Source organism: Solanum lycopersicum, chromosome 2 (assembly GCF_036512215.1).
Source record: "Solanum lycopersicum chromosome 2, SLM_r2.1".
NCBI classification, from domain to species: domain Eukaryota; kingdom Viridiplantae; phylum Streptophyta; class Magnoliopsida; order Solanales; family Solanaceae; genus Solanum; species Solanum lycopersicum.
The window spans coordinates 31,645,989-31,671,296 of record NC_090801.1 but is presented as its reverse complement, the minus strand read 5'-3'; the positions used below and the strand labels follow the sequence as shown (position 1 = coordinate 31,671,296).

General features: G+C 37.4%; 1 protein-coding gene across 1 annotated transcript; it reads right to left on the bottom strand.

The window, feature by feature from the left end:
* Positions 1–9,930: 9,930 nt before the first annotated feature.
* On the bottom strand, positions 9,931–10,308 carry LOC138341987 (uncharacterized). Its single transcript, XM_069294170.1, has one exon. The coding sequence runs from the start codon at positions 10,306–10,308 to the stop codon at positions 9,931–9,933; it is 378 nt and encodes a 125-aa protein (XP_069150271.1).
* Between the last annotated feature and the right edge of the window lie 15,000 nt (positions 10,309–25,308).

Here is a 25,308-nt window from a genome sequence, read left to right as displayed (position 1 = left end):
CAACATGGAGAGATCCGAAAATGAATCGCAAATCTAGTCCTACAATAGGTCCACTACCTAAACCCGAATTTAAAAAATAAATTGTGAAATTAACTACGTGATGGGCAGCCACTTCCTTGATTCGTAATGTCGTATATTACGCATTTTAACTTCACAAAAAGACTGATTTAAGTGAGGGATCTTTTGGGTAATTTAGTGGGTAACTATATAAGGTGTTAGGGTCAGTATTAGGTCAATTTTAAAACCGAAATCACGTCTCAAAATTTGAAATAAAAAATCACTATCATCTCTCTTAAAGTCTCTCTTCCTCCAAACCTCCATTAAAGACCAAAATAGCTCCCAGAAGAAGATCAAGTCTTCAAGTTGCCAACCCAATTTCGTGGTTTTATAATCACTAAGGTATGTTTTATTTCACTCTTGGAATTCTTTAACCCAAGAGTTCCCTCCAAAGGTTGATTTCTAAATTCCCAAAGATCTAGGTTTTCTTCTGCACATGGGTCTTCTTTGAAAAATGAAATTATGAATTAATTGTGATGAATTATGATGAATTAATCTCGTTTAAGTATATATTGATGGTTAATTTATTAATTCCTATGACATAGTAGACCCATGTCCTTTGCCCAATTTCATGAAAACCTTGAATTTATATGGTAAATTGTGAAGATCATGAACATGTAGATTGACTACATTGTTCTTAATTATGTAATTGCTTCTTGAATTTACCTTGTTTATGTAATTTTTTATGTATTCATTATAATTGGAGAATGAAGGTTCTTGGAAGGGCAATGAGGTATGTTGATTGGTTCTTCGTTGATTCAACTTTGTATTATGAGTTACTTAGATGGCAATGCTTCTAGGTATAATGTGTGGTTGTGATGTTGATGCTTAGTATTCCTCGTCCTTAACCCTAGACTATCGAATTAGTTATGAAGTATGTAAGTATGTTATGGTATGATTATTATATGATACAAAGTAGTTCCCATGATTATAATAAAGTGTTAAGTGAAAGGTTTACCCACTTATGAGATGGTGTCAAAAGTGAAAGGATTGTTATCACTTCTGATGACCTATGATCTAGATAAGATAAGATGTTTACATAGGGGTCTATAAGAGACTAATGTTAACATCTATGATTAAATAATATGTTTACTAAACGGAATAATTGCTTAGTACAGAAAGTCCTGTAATGAGATGGAGGTCTCACGTTAGCAAGTCCGGTCTGCCAAATGGGTTTCTTCATGTTAGCAAGTCCTGATTACCTAGTTATGTGTTGTCTTATGAGATGGAAACTTCCACGTTAGCAAGTCAATGTTTCTAGACGCAATTTCCTAGATCCTTAACTATGTGGCCACATAGTAATCTAGCTTAGTGAATCCACCTATAAATCTACGTACGAATGGTTGCACATTAGGCAAGTTCTAACCCTTTCTTTTCCGTGTGGAAGTAGAACACCGCATTATATGTAGCTCACATGGTCTCATATCGGTTATTGCACTTCCTTCCCTAATTTTAATGTAATGAACAAGTTATATATGTAAACTCGTGTGAGGTTTGTCTTAAAGGATACTACATAGTGTGAGGGAGGATATAGGACTTCATGACACAAACACACCATGCATATACACCTCTGCTGTTTTGCCTCTAACCAAGGTACCAAATTTGCCACACGACAACAAATGCCCTTCTACGACAGAAATATTCATTTTTTACACAGTGATTGTATGTTTGGGTACATGAGTTGTTATTCAACTCTCACGCTCAAGAAAAAGTTCAATACATTTAGTACTCATCATCATAGGCTTGCCCTTATTTTCTCTATTAGGTTCACCACACTAGATTGTAGGATCATGGTAGGACTTTCTTGACTAGTAATGTAGGCTTGGGGTCTAGTGTGGTATATTTTGGTACATTTTTAGTAACTTTTTTCCCTCCTTGACATTTCTGCTAACCTTCCTACTTCTTTTCATTACCTTTTACACTATTCTTCTCTTCTATTTTCATCTTTGCTCTGCTCCCTTTTTTAGATTTGACTCTTACTTCTTTTTCAACTTTTTCTTTTCAAACTCTTTTCTTTTTTTCCTTTTTCTTTTATTTTCCTTTTCCTTCAGTTTATAATTTAACGGAGTCACGTCTTTTGATTTCTCTATTCTCTTTTTTAACATACAAATCTTTTCATATATACCCATTTGTGGCTCCTCGCTCATAATAGCCACCCTTAACTCACGACTTTTGAGTTGAGGTGCACAATACCTGAAATGTGTCAAGGCCAAGACGAGGTTATTTACTACACTATCCCCCCCTGAGCTTAGGCTTTTGGCCTAACTCGAGGTACACATATCCAAGGAGGGACTGGGTCCAGAACATTAGACCCTGGGAGAGTGATTTGGTGGAAATGTTTTCTTTTGTGTATTACAAACTCAATATATTTGGGTCTAAATGGTCTGTTTTTTCATTTGGTTAACTCTTTTAGGCTAGATGTTGGCTAGTTCGAACAAGGGCCTATGATCCTTTCCTAGCTTATATCACGGATTCCCTTCGCAGTACTAACCGAGCAAGTTCTAGCTAGGTACCGATTGTCGAACAATCAAATCTCCTCACCCTCTCTAGGCAATTCATTATGCTCTCAGATTATCATCTTTCCTAGTTTAGGTGTCAGTTGTAGGTCATGCAGTGGGTGCCTATCTATGTCATGCTTAGAACCAACACATTAAACTTGTTTTCACCTATACATGCAAGAACTATCCATGAAGGGTATCATTTTATCAGCCATTGTTCTTAATTTTTCATGCTCTTCTACTTTGTTCAAATTACGACATGCCGCTCAAACAGAAAAGTAAATAATCTCTTGGGGAAAAAGAACACAGGCAAGAGAACCCCAGAAGAGGATTGTGAGTTGGGTTACTCAGACTTCACCCTACCACTCACTTTCCATGTACCCTACCCCCAACAAAAGACATTTAATTGTCCCGAATGCAATAAAATAAAAAAGGATAGGGTGGTACCTGAAGAAAACCTATGGCGCAGAGTGCCGAATAACTATCAACATGTGGGCAGGTCCAGTCTCATAGATTCACTAGATCAGCACTTGGGTCACCCTCAGTGGTGCCCACATCATTATCTGCACAATCATTGGTTCTCCTCTCATTGGCCAATGGTATAGAACTATATGACCCAGCAGCCATCTCTGGTGACCTAATATAGCGGGCCTCCTCGTCCACCAAAGATGCTCTCCTATCAAACTCTAACTCATTCTGCTCTCTCATTTTCGCACGGGCCTCCTCCCCGACCTCAGTAGTGCAGTTGGAGCGGTGCCTCTTCGCACAATCACGTGGCTAAGGCTGAGGCTCAACAACGATTTTGAACAAGGCATTTAACAATGTGTCATCTGCTAGCTGGATGGGTACACCCTCTGGTTTAGTCCCCCTCATCTCCAAAATGGTTTCCACATCTGATCGCAAACTAGCCATTACAACCTGAAGATTGGTAAGGTCTATGGTAGGGACTGGTCTTTCTAACACCCGCAACTCGAAGGCAACAAGGCACTGGTGAACCACCTGAATTTTCTGCTATTTTCTTAGACAACCTCTTATCTATTTGGTCCTCAGCCTTGGCGATGGATTTTTGCATCCAAGGCTACATATAGTGTAGCAAGGTGGCCGTCTAGGACACTAACATGTGGACTCACACCAGGGAGGCCAGTGCTGCAGAAGGTTGTGTGGATCGTGATGAGCTAGCGGCCTGACAGGTGGAATAGGTTAAATCATCCGGGGTGGTGTCAGCAGCCTCTAAAGTGGAAGGGTTATCCCCTTGGGATAACTCCACCGTATCCACCAAGTTATTGCTCAATAGAGGCATCTCAATCTGAGGACCTCTCTGTGGTGCCGCTATTTTGGCCTCATCCTTAATGAGTCATATATCTATAGTACCCGACGGACTACGGAGTGTGTCACAATGTCAAATTGGCCCGCCATCTTACCTGAACAAATGGAAAATAAGACAAGCTAAGGGGTAAGTGGTAGAGGTATTGAAAGCCCTATTATGGATCACTATGATCAGCACTCTTGCATATTCTATCTCAATCCCCGCTACCATAGCTGCTAGTAACACCGCTCTATCCCATGTAGGGACATTATTAGCATTTGTGGGAGATATGGGGTGTTGAACCAACAACCTGAAGAACTTCGAAACAAAGTTGAGGTTCACCTTTTTCATTAACCCTCGGGGATCTAACAGCTAGTCACCCCTCTCACCATCGATTGATAGTTACTGTGCAAACCATTTCTTGACCACTCTCGACTCGCTGCGGTCCTATTAAAGGTTACACTCTTGATATTCTCCCACCAATAGTCGAATATAGTAGTGGTCAAGGTCAATAAAGTGCCCGTAGTACTTCTATATAGGACCTGGCGGATGGTGGCCTCAGAGATATCAACCTGGAAGCCCCGGACTAATACAGAGGTAAGCGGGGTCCTATTTGGCAGGTTTTACTCACCCATCGATAGAACTTCTTGGAGTATCCATATAGGAAGCGTAGAACTCCATGACTATCTCCTTGCTATATGTCCCAAAACTCCGAGCCGTCCACTCAACTTGTGCAAGTTGAACAATCTATGCACCTCAGGGACTGTGTGCTAACTCCCCCGTGAGGACTCGACGATCCACTGTAACTAGATGAGTCATTACTCCCTTTTCATTCAGCATTTTAGCATCCATGTATACCGATATTGACCATCGATACACCAACAATTATGTTCCTCAGCAACAGGTGTGGGTACATCAGCTCGGAGTGCAGGGGCAGACTCTGAGTTGGTAGCCTCATCAGATGAGGCTTGGTGGTTGTGCCCTCTGACCGAGTGGCTCCCTGAAAGACGAAAACAGATACAATGTCTGCATTTTACCTAGAATATGGGGTGGACCCTGTTGTGGAAATATATTTGGAGCCTGATGCTCTTTCAAAACTAGAGGCAACCCTGGATGGTGAGTCGGTGAGTGTACGGTCGTGATCAGACTAGGAGATGATGACTACACAATAACCACCTTCCAGGGAGTACCCCTAGTGACTCGTTCAGCTATAGTTTGGGTTATGGAACCCGGAGGGACGTATGCTGGATCTTACTCGTAGGATAGTCAACAATCATCCGACGAGACGGGGCAACTAACTTGGATTTTGCCTTGAGTAGACGAAATATCCTTCTTGGGCACATCTGTACCTATAGAGAAGTTGTTAGTCTGAACTCATCAAGACTACACACTCGAAACATACCTGGCAAAGACAATTTGAAAAATAAACAACATAGTTCTGTTTTGATGATTTAGATCGACGGGCACTATCGACAGTTCATTGAGCAAACGGCGGTCTATTGATTGCGTCCATTGATTGACACTTAGAATTATTCAAGTTTGAAAAAATCATACATCTTAAATCAAAACAACAAACAAGCAAATTGTCTGTCGATTAGTCCACTTCCTTCGTCTAACACTTAGATTTAGTTTAGAAGTTAGTGAAACCAAGATCCCTGATAAAAACAATAGACTTGAAGAATAGTCTAATGATCAATTGACGAATTGTATTCCATACTAATCATTTAAGACTTAGACGGTTTTAGGTAGATGCAGTCGACGGACCCCGTCGATCGATTGACGGCCCATCATCGGGTCTCGTACAGTAAGCTTGAGACATATTTCAGGCCTTCTTTTCAAGGTACAATTTTTAGACAACTTTTGACAAATTCATGTTAAGACATGCAATTTTAACACCCAAAAGGAGAATTCGTCATTCCTAGGGTTTCGTTTGCAAACTATTTTTTTCTAATTCATCCACAGTAAAAAAAAACTAAGTCAAAATTTCCAAAACTACAGAGATTACCCAAATTTTATACATACAACAAGGAGACACAACAACACTCTATCATTCCGAGGGACGTAAAACACAATTTTTAGCATGCGACTTAAGTAAATTTTGTCTCTACGGTCAGGACTCGCATCCGGGTTTCTGTAAACAACTATAAACGAGTACACAAAGTTTAAAAGAAATCAAAATACCTTTAGTTCGGAGTGGTGCGGTTGTGAGATGAACTTTCAAACAGTAGCTTACGTGCCCGAATTCGATCATCAGTCAAAGAACAATGGTGAGAAAGGAGAATTTGGGGAAGATTGAGTTTTGGTGATAAAAGAAGAAAAATAGTTTTGGAAGGGAATTTTAAAAGAATTTAAAGGTGGGAATGAATCTGAACCATTATGTCGTTTAATATTAACGGTCGGGTCAGGTCGGATCGCTGGTAGTTTTGATTGATGTATACCCATCAACGGTTCGTATTCTAGTCGGGGGGCACTCGACTGGGACTGTCAATTAATTATACATATAAACATAAAGAGACAGACCTTCGACACCATTGGCGGTCCGTCGATGGAATAAAGGCCCGTCAACGGGGTTGGTAGACCTCTGCACAAGACCATTTTCTGTAGATTTTTATTTTTGTCCCTGCACATGTAACACGCATTAGGACATTCTTCTTGCATTTTTCTAGACACTTTTGTGACATATACTCGATACTATTATCTAGATACCACTATTACACAAGCAAGAATGAAATAAGACTAAAAATGAAACAAAACAAAAAGACGACAATTCTCACAAAGAAAGTAAAACCTATTGTTGGCTACATAATACACCTTAGGTTGCCTCTCTAGAAGAGCTTGTTTAACGTCGATGCACGATGATGGTTCCTTGACTACTAAGACTTCATGAAGATGATAGGCCTCAACAAGTTCATGGACACTCTCCTCATACCCCAGGTAGATCTTTATCATTTGCCCGTTGATTGTGAACTTTGTGCCTTCCTTAATATCCAACTCAACCTCTCAATGTGAAACACTTTAATGATGAGGAATATCCCTGTCCACTTGTACTTGTGTTTTCCCGAAAATAAGCATAGCCTAGAAATTAATAGAAGCACCAAATCACCAACCGCAAATTCTCGATTTTCAATCCTTTGGTCATTGTACTTCTTCATCTTCTCTTTGTAGATGGCTGAACTTTCATATGATTTCAGGCAAAACTCATCATGCTCATTAAACTCATTTATTTCCAATCCAACATCAGTTTCTTCATTGCCCACATTACTTTGTGCTCTAACTCAACTGGCAAGTGTGAAGTCTTTCCATATACATGTTGGTATAGAGACATACCTATGGAAAACTTGTATGCAGAGCCGTAGGCCAAAAGAGAATCATAAAGCCTGATTAACCAATCTGCTCTATTATCATTCACCTTTTTTGCCAAAATTTGCCTGATATCTCGACTGGACACCTCCACTTGCCCGCTAGTCTGTGGATGGAAAGGGGTAGCCACATTATGGCGAACCCCATATTTCTCCAATAGACCTTTGAAAAACTTGCCACAAAAGTGATAGCCACCATTGCTTAGAATAGTCTTAGGTGTGTAAAATCCAGAGAATATATTCTTTTTCAATATCGCGGTGACACATTTTCCTTTACTGTTAGGAAGCGTTATTGATTCCACCCTTTTGACACACATTCCACCGCCATAAGTATATACTTAATCCTATGAGAACTTACAAGTGGACCCATCAGATCAATGCTCCATACATAAAACAAGTAAATCACTAGAATAGGATTTAAGGGGAGTTCTAGTATCCTCGAAATTCCTACATCTCATTCGAACCGATCACATGACCTTGCTAAATCGTGAGAATCTTGATGAATGGTTGGCCAATAGTACCCAAACTGCAAGATCTTATGAATAGTTTGAATACCACTATTTTTCCCACCAACAGGCAAGAAGTGACGTGCCTTTAAAACACTCAACATGTCAACCTCCGGTACACAATGGTGAATAATCCCATTGGCACAACGCCGGTATGACTAAGACTCATCCAAAAGAAATTTTCCACATCATGCATGAATTCCTTCCTCTGATGGAAGGTCAAGTCCGACATAACCAAGTAACTTGCTAGATAATTTGCAAATTTTGCGAACCATGGGATCAAATATTGAGAAGCGGCCAATACAAGTTCATCTAGAATGCATCATCAATTTAATATTTTTCACCCGATTCCCACATAGATGCATCCTCCAATCTAGACAAATGACTGGCCACTTGATTCTCAGTCCTCTTTCTATCTTTCACCTCAAAATCGAATTCTTTTAGCAATTATACACATCTAATAAACCTTGGCTTTGCATCCTTCTATGTGATCAAGTACTTCAAAGCGTAGTGGTCTGTATGAGCTATAAACATTGTACAAAGCAAATAGGAGCGAAATTTTTTGAATGCAAACACCACCGCAAGAAGCTCATGTTTAGTTACTATGTAGTTCTTCTGAGCTTAAATGAGGGCCTTGCTTGCACAGTAAATAGGGTGAAGGATTTTATCCCTTCTCTGTCCAATACCACAACAAGTGCAACCCCACTAGCATCACACATCACCTTAAATGGCTCATTCCGATATGGTGAAATAATAATTAGCCTTGACAACAACTTCCCCTTCAACTTCCCATATGCTTTCAGACATGATAAATCAAAACAGAACTTATATTACTTCTTGAGAGATTTGCACAAAGGATTTGCAATTTTCAAAAAAAACTTAATAAATCTCTGGTAAATGCCAGCATGTCCAAGAAAACTTTTCAAACATTTTTTACAGATTTAGGTGGAGTGAACCTTTCTATTACTTCCACTTAGCTCGATCAACCTCTATCCCCTTCTCTGAGATGTAATGGCCTAAAACTATACCATCTTTCACCATAAAATGACATTTTTTCCAATTAACAACTAGATTACAACCTTCACATCTTCTGAGCACCTCAGCCAAAGTGTTCAAACACCGATCAAAGGAGTCGCCAACCACAGAAAGTCATCCATGAACACCTGAATAGTGTCCTCCACCATGTCAGAGAATATACACACCATAACACTTTGGTAGGTGGCCGATGCAATACACAACCCAAACGACATCCTTTTGAAGGCAAATATCCCATAAGGGCAAGCGAAAGTGGTCTTTTTGGTCCTCAGGGGCAATAGATATTTGATTGTAGCCTGAATAGCCATGAAGAAAGAAATACCACCTTTTACCAGAGAGTATGTCTAACATCTTAATCAAAAAGGGCATGGGAAAATGGTCCTTTTTGTTTCAAGAATTAAACTTCTGGTAGTCCCAACAAACTCTACATTCGGTTACTGGACACATTTGAACTGACTCCTTCCTCTCATTAGGCACCACCATCATCTAACCTTTCTGAGGTACGCACTGAACAAGGAACACCCAACTACTGTCTGCAATAGGATATTTGACTCTGGTTTCTAACCAATTGATTATTTCCTTTTTCACTACATCTTACATAGCTGGATTCGACCTTTTTTGGTGCTCAATACTTGGTTTGTGATCAGGTATGAGTTGTATTTTATAAGAAGGAATATCAGGGGAAATCCCACTAAAATGTCTGCAATAGTGCAACCAATGGCTCCTTTGAGCCTATTCAATGCCACCACTAATCCCTTTACTTGACATTCATTAAAATCTACTGCAATTATCATTGGCAAAGTGTCATCTCCACCCAAGAACACATACCTCAGATGAGGTGGTAGAGCCTTAAGATCTAATTTTGGGGCCTCTTCAATAGATGGTTTCGCATGTGGAGACTCACGATGCTTCATATCTAAGTGCAATTTCTTTGGTTTTTACCTATATTCGTTTCGTTCAAGTACAGACGCCAAAGACCCATAATCATCAATACCATCAATGTCTAAATTCATGATCACTATCGCTTGTGCCTCGACATCGCTCTTCAATTTGTATCTCAGATGCACTCTCAACCCTGTAGGATATAGTAGATACCTTTTGAAGCTCACCACTCTGCTTTATGGACCTACATATGCTTAAAGTTGCTTCTTCATTATTCAACATAAACTTCATCTGCCTTTCTCCATATCAACCAATGCATGCCCGGTGGCAAGGAATGGCCTTCCTAGAATAATAGGAACCTCAAAGTCAATCAAAAAATTGGTAAGAAATATAGATGACTCCACTTTTATAAGAACATCATGGATGATACCAATGGTCTTCTTACCCGTTTGATAGGCCATCAATAACCGCATCATAGTAGGATTTGGGTCACCCAAGCCTAACATCTTATAAATAGAAAGACCCATGAGATCTATGCTTGCACCAAGTTCAAATAGTGCTTTAGCAATGTGTAGCAGCACGATTGTGCATAGAATGGTTAAAGATCCCGTATCTTCCTTCTTCTGCACAAGAGGCCTTGCAGAAAGAGCACCACAATGCTGCATTATCTCATAATCCTAAAAACTCACCGCTCTCTTCTTTGTCACCATATACTTTATAAACTTAGCATAACCGAGCATTTGTTCCAAAGCTTCTATCAAAGGTACATTGATAGAAAGTTGTTTCAACATAGTGATAAATAGTCAGTCTATACCATCCTCGGTATTCTTCCCTAATCTTTGAGTGAATTGTGGTGGAGGTCTAGGAATGGGGATCACTTTATGAGACACATATGGTTCTTTCGCATTTTTGTCCACCAATTCTCCACTAGAATCAACTACCTCTTCATCTTTGCTCATATTATCCTCTACCAAATAATACATAGGTGGATCAATTGTTTTCTTACCCCCTCGAGTAGTGATTTTCATGCAATGCCCATCGTTTTTAGGATTATTGATACTGTTGCTAGGAAGAGTGTCATGTTGGCATGGATTCACAGTAGTAGACAACTGATCCATCTAGAACTCAAGGTTCTTAATAAAAAACGCATGTGCTTCAATATTCTGCCCAATGTTAGCTAAGTCATCTCTCATCTCCTTGGCATGATCATCACTAGTACAAAATCGCCTCTTCATCTTCTGTAGAATATTCGCAACTCACATCATACTACCTCCACCATCCCTAGGAGCAACTTCTTGATTCTGGAGTGGTACATAGGGCCCGTTATGATCATTTATGTTACAATAGTTACTTCGGTTGACTTTTTTGTCATGGTTGGAATTCTCATCTCGGATATATTGACCCTCTCAATTGAAGTTACCATAGTTTCGGCCTTGATTTCCTTTACCTTGGTGCCAATGTCTTGATTGGAGCCTTGGGTGTTTGGTTGAAAACCCCTCGGTTGCTCATTCACTACATTAGTATACTCTTCATAATAGTATTCGACTGTCGGTGTTGGTAGTTAAATTTAATAGTTTACAACATTAACCTTCTCAGCACCTCCGCTGACATGTTTAAAAACAAAATCTAGCTCAGTTCATATCTGTGCTAACTTTTCATGAATCTCATATGATGTTGGGTTGTTTGTATCTTGTAATGCGAAAATGTTTATCCCAGTGTATGACTTTGTAGTGCTCTAAGCCTTGTTGCTTCGAGATATCTTCTCCAACTTCTCTGTGATGTCTGCATATGTGCACTCTCCATAGGAACCACCCGCAATTGTATCGAGAACTACCTTGTTGTTACCATCTTGACCTCTGTAGAAGAACTCTTTTAGCGACTCATCATCGATACGGTGTCATGGGAAGCCTCTCACAAATACAGTAAACCTGTCCAAAGAGCTGCTTAGAGACTCTCCAGGTAATGCCACAAAGTTCTTCACCTTATCCTTGTTGTTGAGCTTCTTGGACACTAGATAGTACTTTGCTAAGAACAAATCTCTTAACTAATCCCAAATATAGATGGATTTGTAGGTAAGCTCAGCAAACCATATCGCGACATCTCCTGTCAGTGATAAAGGAATTATTCACAACCCGATGACATTAATATCCAAGTTTTGGCCTACCCACACAACTCTTACACACAGACCTCAGTTTGGAAATGTGAGCATGAGGGTCCTTTAATGGCAATCCTTTAAAAAAGCCCCTCGTGGTGAGCATCTGCATCAAGATACTCATCTCTACGAATGTGTGCCCATGGGTAGAGGAGGTAGGACAAGAGGCCCATTAGAATCTGTGATGTTCATATTTTCCCTTATAGAAATCTTGAGGTCGTGGGGCTAGAGGTTGCATACTCAACACATTATCCAATTGATTATCATCATGATCTTTGTTGTGTGCCTCAAATGGTAATGGGGTTTGATATATTGCCCCATAACCTAGACTGGATGGAATCTGTTGATTTTTCATCTTCTTAATGTGTGGTTAAGTTTAGGATCGAATGGATTGAGTGGTTCTCCTTGGCTTCATGTATTTTGCATATACTAGAGCTAAACCTTTTCTAAATAAAAATAAAAAGAAAAAGTGAAATCAGGATATTGTTGACTAAATGTCAATAATTTAAATAAAGTTAGTCTAAAAGGTAAATTCCCCAACAGCGGTGCCAAAATTTGTTAAGCTTAAATTAAACCTCCTTGGAGAAGAATAAGCGGACGTAATCAAGTAGAGAACCCAACTAGTAGGTTGGGGTCGATCCAACAAGTAAAATGGTTTAGTCTTAACTTCAATTCACAAATCAAGTCTATTTAGTCAAGTTCATTCTGAAAGAAAGTAATTAAATGGGGGGGGGGGGGTATATGAAACAAGTTTTTTAAAAAATTCTAAGTTAAAAAGTGACAAAAATAAAAGATTGAGTTTTTATTAAGTTGTAAGACTAAATAGGGTATATGTATTCCCCATAGGTTTATAACATTGTATTCCTAATTATATCAATTCTTCCCTTCTATTTTGCATGTAAAGTGGTAAGTTGTATCCTTAAACCCTTGGTCCGGCATCTGGATAATTTTATTTAGCACCTTGGTCCTACTATGTGTGTATACTTTAGTAAGCCTTACCTTTAAGTCATGTTAAACATCATAATTGATGTATGGCTTAGTTATTACTTTGCACCAATCGATACTAGCCTATTAGATAGTATCCCACTAAATCTATGTTGATAATTTTTTTCTAATTAACTACCTCCTAGGTCCTGCAAGTAGCAACAAGGGAGGTTCTAACATGTGCACTAGTTAAAAATACTTCTAGGTGAAATAATTATTAATCCATGCAATAACCTATTTGAGAATTACTTATTTTCTAGGTTTTCTTTTGTAATTACCCATTCTTCCCAGAACCCTAGCTATAAATTTAGTCACCCCATGCAAGCACGATCACAATTCATAGTTCTTCATGAAGAATTCATAAACTTACTTAACATTAAGAAGAAACCCAGAAATTCAACTTGAAATTGCAAGAAAAATCTTCAACACAAATTCAAAAATTAATTAATGGCTAAAAGTTTGCAACAAATAATCTCCAACACAAAATAGAATAAAACCAGGAGTATCTAACCCCAAAAATGACGTTTTAATAGCCTACTTATAGAAAACATTGTCCTAATGAAAAAGGAATTAAAATAAGGAAAGTTTTTCCAAAATGCGGCATTGATGAACGATCTCACTGATGGATCGGCAGTCAATCGACTACCTCCATCAGTCCAGACTTAGAAATATTTTTCTTCATCATTTTAGCATCTTCTGTGAATCAAACGAAGGACTTGCAGTACGGTCCATCGACTCATCTACAGTCTATTGATACTCCTCCATCGTTCCATACTTAGAATCTTGAGAAGTCAGGTACTAAAGCCTTCTGTGAACCAATCGACGCTAATCACCTACGGACCGTTGATTGAATGACAGGCCATTGATGGCCTTCATAGGTCATCTTCTGCATTTTTTGCAGTTGCCTTGTGATTTTTTAATTTAGACATCTTTCTTGTAAAAAAAACACAAAAACATGTTAAAATTACTACAAAAAGTCTCTAGACACACACAACTCTTAAGCAAAGTTCATTGAAAGCACTGTAACGCAACAGTACACCATTTACCCAAAAAGAGTTGATACTCTTACAACTAAGATGGTTAGAATTGTTGAAATATTGCGATATGACTGTTCTCTAATCGTATTACCATGGGTAGTGTGTATCATTTAGAAGAAGCCAAGGAAGACTCAGTGAAAGGTGTTCATAGATTGGGTCGTTTGGATGTAAGATTAATAGATTCTCCAAATAGTGGCTTTATAGTCCATCATAACTCTGAATCATCTTTGTTTGTTAAGGTGAAGTATAATCAACACGTTGATCTATCATTCATCACGTTGAAGGAATTGGTTCTTGCTAAGCTTAATGAATCATTCTCCTTAATTTTGATGATTCGAGAAACCGGATTCTTGAGGAAGCTCATGGTTCCCGTTATTCTATTCATCCGGATTCTACTAAGATGAATCATCACCTTAGAGAAGTGTTTTGGTGGGATGTCTTAAAGGGACACAGTAGAATTTGTTGCAAAGTGTCCAAATTGAAACAAGTGAAAGCCGAGCACCAAATGTAGGGTGTCTTAATTCAAGAAATGCAAGTTCTCGCTTGGAAGTGGGAAGACATATATATGGATTTTTTTGAGGGTTTTTCTGGGACCCGAAGGCAAAAAGACTCTATATGGATGGTTGTACATAGGTTGACGACATCCGATCACATTATCCCCGCTAAGTCTACTTATTCGAGGAAGAGTATGCGAGGATCTATATAAATGAGATTGTGAGTCTTCAAGGGATCCCTTTATCCATCAATACGGATAGAGGTTTTCAATTCACATCTCAATATTGGAGGTATTTCCAAAAAGGGTTAGGTAATCAAGTGAAGTTGAGAACAACTTTTCATCCCCAAACGATGGTCAAGAGAAGAGAATTATTCAAACCCTTGAAGATATGCTTAGGGCTTGTGTTATTGAATTCAAGGGATGTTGGTATGAACATTTTCGTTTGGTTGATTTCTCTTATAACAATAGTTACCATTCGATGATATTCATGGCCCCTTTTGAGGCTTTGTATGGTAGGAGATGTAGATCTCTGGTTGGATGGGTTGCGGTTGGTTAGTATTCATTCCGTGGTCCTGAATTGATTTATGATATTTTGGATAAGGTTTGTGTCTTAACGGATAGGTTAAAGGCAGCCTATAATCGGCAAAGATCTTATGCCGACTATAGGAGATGAGACCTTGAATTTAAAGAAGGTGATAATGTGTATTTGAAAATTTAACCCATGAAAGGGGGGATGAGGTTTTGCAAAAAAGGTAAACTTAGTCCTCGCTATGTGGGTCCCGATGAAAATTTGCAAAGGGTTGGCAAGGTTGCAGTCGAGTTGAGATTACTTAGTTACTTAGTTACTTTGGTGATAACCTCTCCTATGACGAGGTTCTGGTGAAAATCTTTGATCGGGAAGTTAAGAAGTTGAGGAACAAAGAGTGGACAACGTAAAAGTTCTATGGAGAAACCACCTAGTTGAGGGAGCAACATGGGATGTTGAGGCCAACATAAAGTCCTGCTATCCTCATGTATTTGCTAATTAAGGTTAGTTGTTCCTACTAATAATGAAAATAATGAGTTAATTTGAATTTTACTTGTTTGGTGAAGATATGCGTATTTATGCTAAAGGTTTTTGCTAAAATGAAGTTTCATGTAAAAATGATATTTTGCTTGATTTGCACTTATTTGAGTATTTGGTATGTTTTTGCCTTTATGAAATGATATTGATCATGTTGATATGTTGAGAAAGGATTTTTGGCATAATTGACTTTTTCATGATATGTTGAGCTCATGTTGTTGTGAGAAGGGAATTCCTCATGTTGTGATTTTGAGCTCTTATGCGTGGTCATTGAAGTTTTGAGTTACTTGTATAAATTACATGATTATATGTTTAATGGAGTGGTGAATAACTCCTTCGAGTTTAGCTCACATTGATTATTTATGTTGTATGTTGGTCTTCTAGTAGTGAATCTATCCTTTCCCTTCAAAAGATTTTCGTGTAATTCGCGGACGATTGTTCCTAAGGAGGAGGGGGGATAACGTAACACTCTCAAATCCTAGAAAAAAACTAGAGCCTAACATGAGTTTATAATACTTGAAACACTGTTATAAGACCTAAAATAATTCTTATAATCCATTTAGAAAGTTATAGAGTCAAGACATCAAGGAATAATGTCCATGACGTCCGGATATTTGTGAAAGAGGTACCGGTGAGCCTTAGCCTATTTCACGGGGTTTTAGGTGCTGGAACTTAATGAAAATGGGTGTATAGGTTTAAAAATAGTGTAAGAGTATGTTTAGGGTTGAAACATCCGGGTACAACTCTCCAAGGACCACCCAAAGGGCCCTTGAGGAGGACCCTTGGACAAAAAGCTTTCAAAGACAGTGGCTACCTACGCTTGGCATCGATGGGGCGTAGGTTGGACGATGAGTCCTCGATGCCTGTCATTTAGGACTTATTGATTTTCCAAAAATGGACATAATTTAAACTCTTTGACTCAAACTACGGACGTGCAGGGCGGTGGGAGGAAGTACCCGTCGACTGACTTGCGGACCGTCGGTCGGGGTCTCGTAGGTTAGGCCTTCAATTTTCACTGTAAAGCTTAAGTGTTTTCATTTTATTAGTTATTTAGTAATTTAGGAGTTTAATTAGGTGTTAAGGCGTTTTAATTAGGTTAGTTAAATGACTATATAAACTACCCTAAGCCTTTACCCAACTTAACACCCAATTCCCAAACTCAAATTACTCTTCCTTCTCTCTACATTCTGTCTCTCCCAAAGAAGATTTCCATCGGAGATCATGGTCAAGGGAAGTGGGTTTTCAAAAACACCGTTTTCCTCTATCAATATTCAATAAATATCAAGTTACGGGAACCTTTCACCTTTGAGATTCCTTTCACCAAAGGGTTCTTTCAAAATTGGTCTCAAAAAGATGAATTTCATATAGGTTTCTTCCCAATCTGGGATCGGTCTTTCTAATTATGTTGTTCTTGATTTCTTTTGGTTATTATGAGTATATTATGATATAGTATTGACTAATTGTTTTAGTTCATAATGTTAAACCTTGAATGTGATAGAGATGATCTCAATTCCCTAACCCTAGATTATGAACTCTTGTTGAATTGATTAGGATTGTTATAATTGACTTAGAGATTGTGTTACATACTACTGTATGATGATATTACACTTATTTTTGGGTGGAATATGATGGTTGATGGTAAAACCATGGATGATGTCTTGTGCAGGAGATTGGGTAAGTCTTTGTGATCTCAAACCTTTACTTCAATTATGTGGATTGTACATGGTGATCAAGTTCAATTGAAGTGTATCTTGTTACTAGATTAAGTTGTGTTTGTATGATGATGCAATTTAAATTTCTTGATTATGTGACTTGTGAGATTATAACTAAGATGATATCAGGTTGGTTATGAATTGCCTATGTGCCTTCTAATGATACGATGATTTTAATGTGTTAATCTCACATATGAGGGTTGCATTGAAAGTGAATTCACACGCACTTCCTATTGATATAATGACTATCACTATACAAGGGGTAATCCCCTATGACCTAAACTAAGTTATGATTGTTAAAGAAGTACATTTCAAAAGGGACTCTAGCTTAGCACCAAGTGAACTAGTAGTGAAAAGTGTCCCTTCACAAGTAGGGACGATAGGTTAACTATACACTCATGAGATAGAGGCTACAATGATAAAGGAATAAAGAGGGTCACAACTATGTCTCCTAGTTCTAGAACTATATTGCTTCCATAGGAATACTAGCTAGTGGGTCTACCTAGATGCTATGTTCATGTTTGGATCTACTTTAGCAAGTAGACCACCTTCTTTTATGTAGGTTTTTCATGACACAGGATTCCACATTTAGCTCTTGTAGTCTATGTCGGTGTCACATCAGGGAGCACCCCCTAGAAGTAATATGGCGTACTCGACCTATTAGAGGTCTTATACAATCCAATAGTTTGAATTCATCGAGTTGTCATAGTAACTTAAGAGGAAAATTTAAAACTTTTCAGAGCACATCATATGATAGAAACATCACTTCCATTATATAAAAATATAAGTCATAATACATAGTTAGAGTCTAAGACTAATTTGTCATCTTAGAATCAACATCATACAATAGATTAGAATAGGTACATGTCCCTTCACCACATAAAATATTAACTAAGCTATTACATCACTTTAACTAAGAATCTGACATAGGCAGTCCATGAATCTTAAGGACTCCTTTCCTTCAGCTTAAGAAACATCTATCAAGATCTTCACCACATAGATATCCTTTAAGAATCCACAATATTCACATTATTTAAAAAGGTAAAGAAGAATGGAGTTAGTACAAGAATGCACTAAGTATGGCAACCATGCAAAAACATAAATTTAAAAGGGACATTTTACTTTGAAACCGCCTTTTCGTGAAAATCTCGTAAAACTTTTATATAATAAGCATTATACAATTTACATACTTCATATAGGCATATTTTATGGTTAGACATCATATAAAACCACTCATTTCAATCAAGGCATATAAGTCACCACTTAACAATCAACACCTTTACAATTACAGTGGACTTATTTCATTTTATAGTGAACTCCTTCCTTTTGACTTTTAGTCTTTATCTTCAAAAGTAACCCACTAGTGATGTGTGGTGCAATGTATAATGTCCCATAACACTATCCACACTCAACCATCAGTTTAAGGCCTCTAGGGAATCATGCATACAACATTTATTAACCCAACGCATGCATTCATAGAACTATTTCATACAATAAGATACATAACTCACATTTGACCCAACATACATTAAGGACCACATAGAATGTCTCATTAGAACACCATATACAAATCAAGACTTCTAACATAATCATAGAAAGGCAATAGCCACATTAACATACTTGGACTTCACCTCATAAGAACCACATAGAACCCTACTCATAATCCCTTCCTAAGTCTACTTGTGAAATGCACATGTGAAGTCCCATAACCTCACACACACTAAATAAACCTACAAAGAGACTACAAGCCTTAACATGCCCTTCATACACCAACAAGACAAGAACAGACAACGTCCTTCATGTCAAACAATACTTCATCATATAGTCAATAAGACCCATACTATGCATATAAGGTAAGGACACATCTTATAGACTAATACCATGCATATCATCACAACAAGTAGAAAACACTACAATGTCATTCATAACGGGCATGAACATAATCATATAAATTAGAACACATTCCTAGAACTTCTTCAAGAGCTACTTGTGCAATGCATAGGTGAAGTCTCATAGCCCCACCTACACTAATGAACTTCCCTTAGGTTATCCTTGTTAGGGTTCTGTACTTTACTTCCATTGTCCATTTTGTTTTAGGGAAACTATAACCTTAACTGACCATGGGTGATAAACATGGAATTTGGTGTTGTAGAACTCACACCAACAATATGGGCCCTATTTAAGCATAGTAGAGCATTAATCTTAAACAAACATCTTAGGTGATATTACTTGCTAGATCCTATCTGGCAAGCATAGTTTAGGGAACTAAGATATATACATAACCTTCTACATTCTCATTAGAATTGGAGCCTCATATCATGAGGAACCATGCGTGAATCTTACTCAAGGAAAGTCAACTCCTCATGTGGAACCATAGGTCAATGTACCTTCCAGGGAAGTCAGCACCTTATGAGAAACCACTGGTGAATCTTCCGCCAATAGAAGCCAAAACCTCTCATTTTTAAGTTCACTCGGTGCTTAACTAAGTTCCCTTTATTGAAAAGCTTTTACTACATTATTTTATAAAAATTAGGCATGGGATATTGACTCCTCATATGATTATAGAATATTCAAGCACCTATGTAGTTTTAAGATACTCTTGGGAACACCTTCCAAGAGCCTCTCAATTGACTAGATCATCACACATGTGGGTGTGTACACATATATATGAGAAATCCTTTCACATAATACCTTTTGGCCACACCTATTCATACTTTACTTTATTCATTCATATAAAACATGTTTATCACTAAACCATACATTCATATTCATATACATATAAAACCAAGCCTACGAACTATCCTATCAAGGCACAGCTGTTCCATACATAGTCAAGGTCTCATACCCTTTTCTATACTAGTACACATGTCAAGTCATCCTAGTAAAGGAATACATAACATTCTTGATGAACATATACTTTTTATGCATAGTAGTAGACATTAGTGCATATGAGAATTATTTTCATGCATAGTAGTAGACATTAGTGCATATGAAAATTATCCTTTCATTAGACACCATGAACCTATACTACTTGATAAGCATGCATGAGGTGTATGTTTGTACATTGGGTCACATGTTTACATAAAGGCAACGATTCTAACATTAAGGCAGACACCTTAAAAGAATCACAACACACATTTAAGTCCCTTAAAACATAGACAACTCATATATAGTGTAATAAGAACTATATACCACACAAGACAATATGTTCATATAGGGGTAAATAGGTAGGGATCATACTACACAAGAGCATTCAAACATTAACATGTAGACCATGCCTATCCCTAACATAGTCGTTTGGATGTAGAGGAAGCATCATCAATATAACCTTGATCCTAAAGTAGAACTGGAGATTAGGCCTAATACTTCACATTGTGTGATCATAAACACATTTTCAAGATACAATTGCGTTCAAGTCCATGATCACAACACATAATAGTGTCACAATAAGGTAAACACCACCAATATAAGTGGACCATACCACACAATGCCATACAAGGCTACATCAACTAGCAATTATATAAGAAGAGTAGAGAGAATAGGGAAAACTTACAATTTCCTACAAACATTGATCATCATGATCAATTACCATAATACAACATAAATACATGTATAAAATAGTAGCTATAGGAACCATTGCATAAACGAAATCATACTTTAATTTACAACAAAATAGAGATCATGTTGAAGCTACATTAGCAATCTAGACATGATAGGAGAATAATAGCCTAACCTCATTCAAACCATCAAACCTTGATCCACATGGTTCACTCATCAACAATTCACCATCAATATAATATTTAGACGTTTGATATAATAAATTCAACATGCTAGAATCATAATTCAATCAATACAAAGTTAAGATCACAATGCCCATTACATACGCTAATTTTTAGAATTGGAGAGAACATGGGTTCATCATGCAATTAGATTGAAATTCATCTTTAAAACAAAAGATAATCCTCAATTTATCTTAAACGTGCTTTTGAAAATAATTTGAGAAAGAATCCATGGCTAGATTGGAAATTTGGAATTTTGGTCTTTGTGTCATTTTGAAAATACTTGATTGACTCCTTATATGAATGGATAACTAAAGATGAAGGATCACACCTTTATATATGATAAGCCCACAGGAAATTGAAGAAGAAACAATGAAAATCCATCCCATAGCTTGAACATTATTTTTCCCACCTATGGAGGTTTGAGAGAATTTTGGAGAAGAAGAGTGATTTGGTATTTTTCATTTTGTTATTGGGTGTTGGGTTTTTGGCTAGGAAAAGGGGTAAAATAAGTCATAAAATAAATTTATAGCCGTTCCTTTAAGTAACCAAAACACAACCATGATTATTGGAACTTTTAGACTTGTCAAAATTGACGTAAAACGACGCAACATGATCTGGGAGTGGGCTGCATATCGTGGAGCAGCCTTCCCATTCTGGCCCAAATAATATATGAGGCAGTGAGGTGCGTGCTAGGCGTGCTTCGCGAGGGAAAGGTCCCCAGGGAGTCGAACCCGGTCATTTTGACCCATAACATGTCTATTAAAGTACTAGGGTCATCTACTCTGAATTTCCACTCCAAACAACAGATGAAAACAAGGCCAACATACATAGACGCACTAGCACGTCTAAAAGGCTAACTTTCAAACCTCTTGAACGTTTGATTTCCAAATTTTATGAAACTTAACACACTTACTATAAAAATAATTATAAATCATATAAGAACCTCATGATCCCATGAAACAGTCATAAGAATATAAAAATACTTAAGGCCCTTTGGTGACTAGTCTTCGAATGGCTTGGTCATCCCTTGACTTTTGACTTCCAAATTAACTCAAATTAAGTATACATACTATAAAACTCTTAATGAACCTATTTTAAACCTTTTTATACACATATTTTTCGGGGTCTTATAATCGGTTAAGGCAAGTGTTCCCGAAAGTAACATAAAGTAATAATGTGAACACTAACTACTTTGACTTAAGGGGTTTGACTTGGTATAGGTAGGGGTATGTGACTCTACCTATTAATTGCACTTTTTTACCTTGAGGAAACTCCTAGAAGTTTGTTCTTATGTTCTTACAAATTAAATGTTATGCATATGTTGACTTTACATATTGATGATCCTATATGATGTTAGTCTCACTTATGAACATGCTATTTGTCTATATTTCCTAAATATGATGATGACTACTATTGATGCTATGTTTTGATGACTAAGGCATTACTTGTGATCCTTTATTTGGTTTACTTGGTTGAGTGAGGTTGTGGGATTCACTTGGTCATTGCACATGTAGGCTAAATGGTTTGTTATGAGTAAGGGTCTTGCTTATGTTATAATATTATAAAATCTTATACATACTTTGTTGTTATAACATGATGTTGGAGTCTTTTTGGTTATGTACTTTAATATGTTATTATACATGTTTACTTGACTATACTTGATGATGTTGGTCTTGTGTGTACATGGTCATGACTTAAGGATTATGTGATTATTGGCTGATATGGGTTCTTGGTTGTGCATAAGGCTTTTCGAAGTAACTTATCAAGCTTCTGATTAAAATGTCCCCTTTATCATGATTTTTAAGTTTATGTGTGCATATGTTTCTATACTTAGTACAAGTCATATACTAACTCATATTTCTCCCTTTCCCCCAACATTTTAGGTTCCGATCGGTGAAGGATCCATGGCCAATTTGCAAGGAAAGCTTGAATCATTTCTCCAAGTATGGGTATGTCCTTAAGATCCTAGGATGATTCCTTTCTCACTCTACCTATGTTACTTGTTATAGTCCATGGACATTCATTTCACTCTTATTGTTCAAAGACAGTGTTGTAGCCCTAAGTGGAAATTATTGATTTGTGCAAGGGCTATGCCCAAACTGTTCTATTAAGTTTAGATGGTTTTATATGATACATTCCTACTGAGACTATATTGTGTATATTGTATATGTGAAATAAAAGTAGAAGCGTATGTAAGCTTCCTATGTGAGGAGTCTAATTAAATTGCCTATGTATATATATGATGTGTAAGCGAGAGGCCTATACAAACTTCATGATGTAGATGTAGATATAGATGAAGAGTTTTAATTTTCTGCACTTTTTAACCTATTAATGTAATGATGAGTTTTAAGAGGCTAGTCTTAGTCCTCTCGGAGGACGAGGACGTCGGTTACGTCTAGGGGGTGCTCTCTAGATGTGACAACTTAGGTTGGCCGAGACATTGCTATTTTGCTGGTGCCATTCAACGTCCACCATTGAAGGGGCGTCAACTGGATGACAACTCGTCCTAATGTTCCTTCGTTTTGGTCAAAGGCTCCCTCATTTGGGTGATAATATCCAACATCTATGTATGGAGACACGCCGCCTTTTTACGGGGCGTCAATTGGTTGAAGCGTCGTCAAATGAGGTCGTCAATGAGACTGTTTTTGCAACCTCTTGGCAAACCTTTGGGTACTCCTCAAGAATCCTTAGGTGGTCCTTAGGGGGTCATACTCAAACTTTTTTACCCTAAACATGACCATCTAGATACTAGGGTACCCTCCTATCATTTTAGACTCCAAAGAAATTATCAAAACAACTCAAACATACAAAGGAACACTAGCACGCAAAAGACTAGTTTCTAGATGTCTTAGTCATCCTTTGACGTTTGACCTCAACTCAACAATCAAAAGTTGTGACACTCCTTATAAATAAGCTTTTAACTTTTAAAACACATGTGAGCCTCTAGTTTCTCCCAGTTCATTTTGTTGTCCTAACAATTCCACAATCTGAGATTCATAAAGTGCTCAAAAATTGTCATGATAGGCCATATGAAGGTCAAAACGGAGGAGAGAGCACTTCTCATAAGGTACTACGATTTTTTTTTATTTAGCCCTTGTTATTTAAGAATTCTATTGCTATTGTAAAGGGTTGTGACAAATGGCAAAGTTGAATACTATTCCAAGAAGACATGAGATTCCACTAAAAAACATTTTGGAGGTAGAAATCTTTGATGTGTGGGGTATTCACTTCATGGGCCCCTTTTCACCATCTAGTGGAAAGTAATACATTCTTTTGGTTGTAAATTATGTGAGTAAGTGGGTTTAGGTTGTCGCTCTTCCTTCCAATGACTCAAGGGTGGTGATCAAGTTCATGAAGAAGAACATTTTCACTCTCTTTGGCACTCCAAGGGAAATCATAAGTGTTGGAGGTAAGAATTTCATTAATTATCTTGTTAAAAACCTTCTTTCTAAGTATGGTATACATCATAATGTTGCTACTACTTACTATCCTGAAACGAGTGGCCAAGTGGAGGTTTCAAATATATAGGTGAAGTAAATTTTGCAGAAAATGGTGAATACGCAGAGGAAAGACTGGTCATAGAAGCTTGAAGATGTGTTATGGTAATATAGGACTGCGTATAAGACACAATAGAGACTTTTCCCTATCACATGGTATTTGGTAAAGCATGTCATCTTCCGGCGAAATAAGAACACCAAGCCTATTGGGCTATTAAGAGATTAATTGTGGACCCTGATCTCCCCTATAGAAAGAGAATGAGTAAACTACATGAACTTGAAGAATTTAGGATCCACGCGTATGAGAATGCCAAGGTTTACAATGAAAAGACGAAGAGGTTGAATGACAAGTACATAGTTACTTGAAGTTTCACTTTGGGAGAGAATGTACTGCTCTTTAACTCTGGACATAGGTTATTCCACGAAAAACTAAGGTCTAAATGGAATGATCCTATCGAAGTGTTATGAATGAAATAACACCGGGTTGTGGAACTTAAAGGTGAGACTAGCCCTACGTTCTTGGTAAATGGGAAAAAATCTTTAAAATTAAAATAAAGTAATAGTAAAATAGAGTAATGAGTGGATATCACAATAACTTATAAGAAAGGGAAGTAATAACAAAATGAGTTGATATTAATAACGATAACTAAAGATATTTCTAGAACTAATTAGTTTTCTTGTCATCATACTTGGCAGATTTTTGGTTGCGTGACGTAACATTTTTACCGTTGATCATCATTCACTTCACATATAGAAAGATGTTTCTAGAATTAATTATTTTTCTTACTATCTTTCTTTAAATAGATTTATGTTATAATAAAATTACATTTTTATTCTTGGTTGTCTAAAATGCAAATATATCATCCTATTCATTTTTATTTGTAACATTACTATTTAACATCTTTTTCTTTAATTTCGATCTAATATATATCATTAATTTAT

Coding starts and splice junctions, on each gene's coding strand:
- LOC138341987 (XM_069294170.1), bottom strand. CDS start 10,308: ATGCAGCATTGTGGTGCTCTTTCTGCAAGGCCTCTTGTGCAGAAGAAG.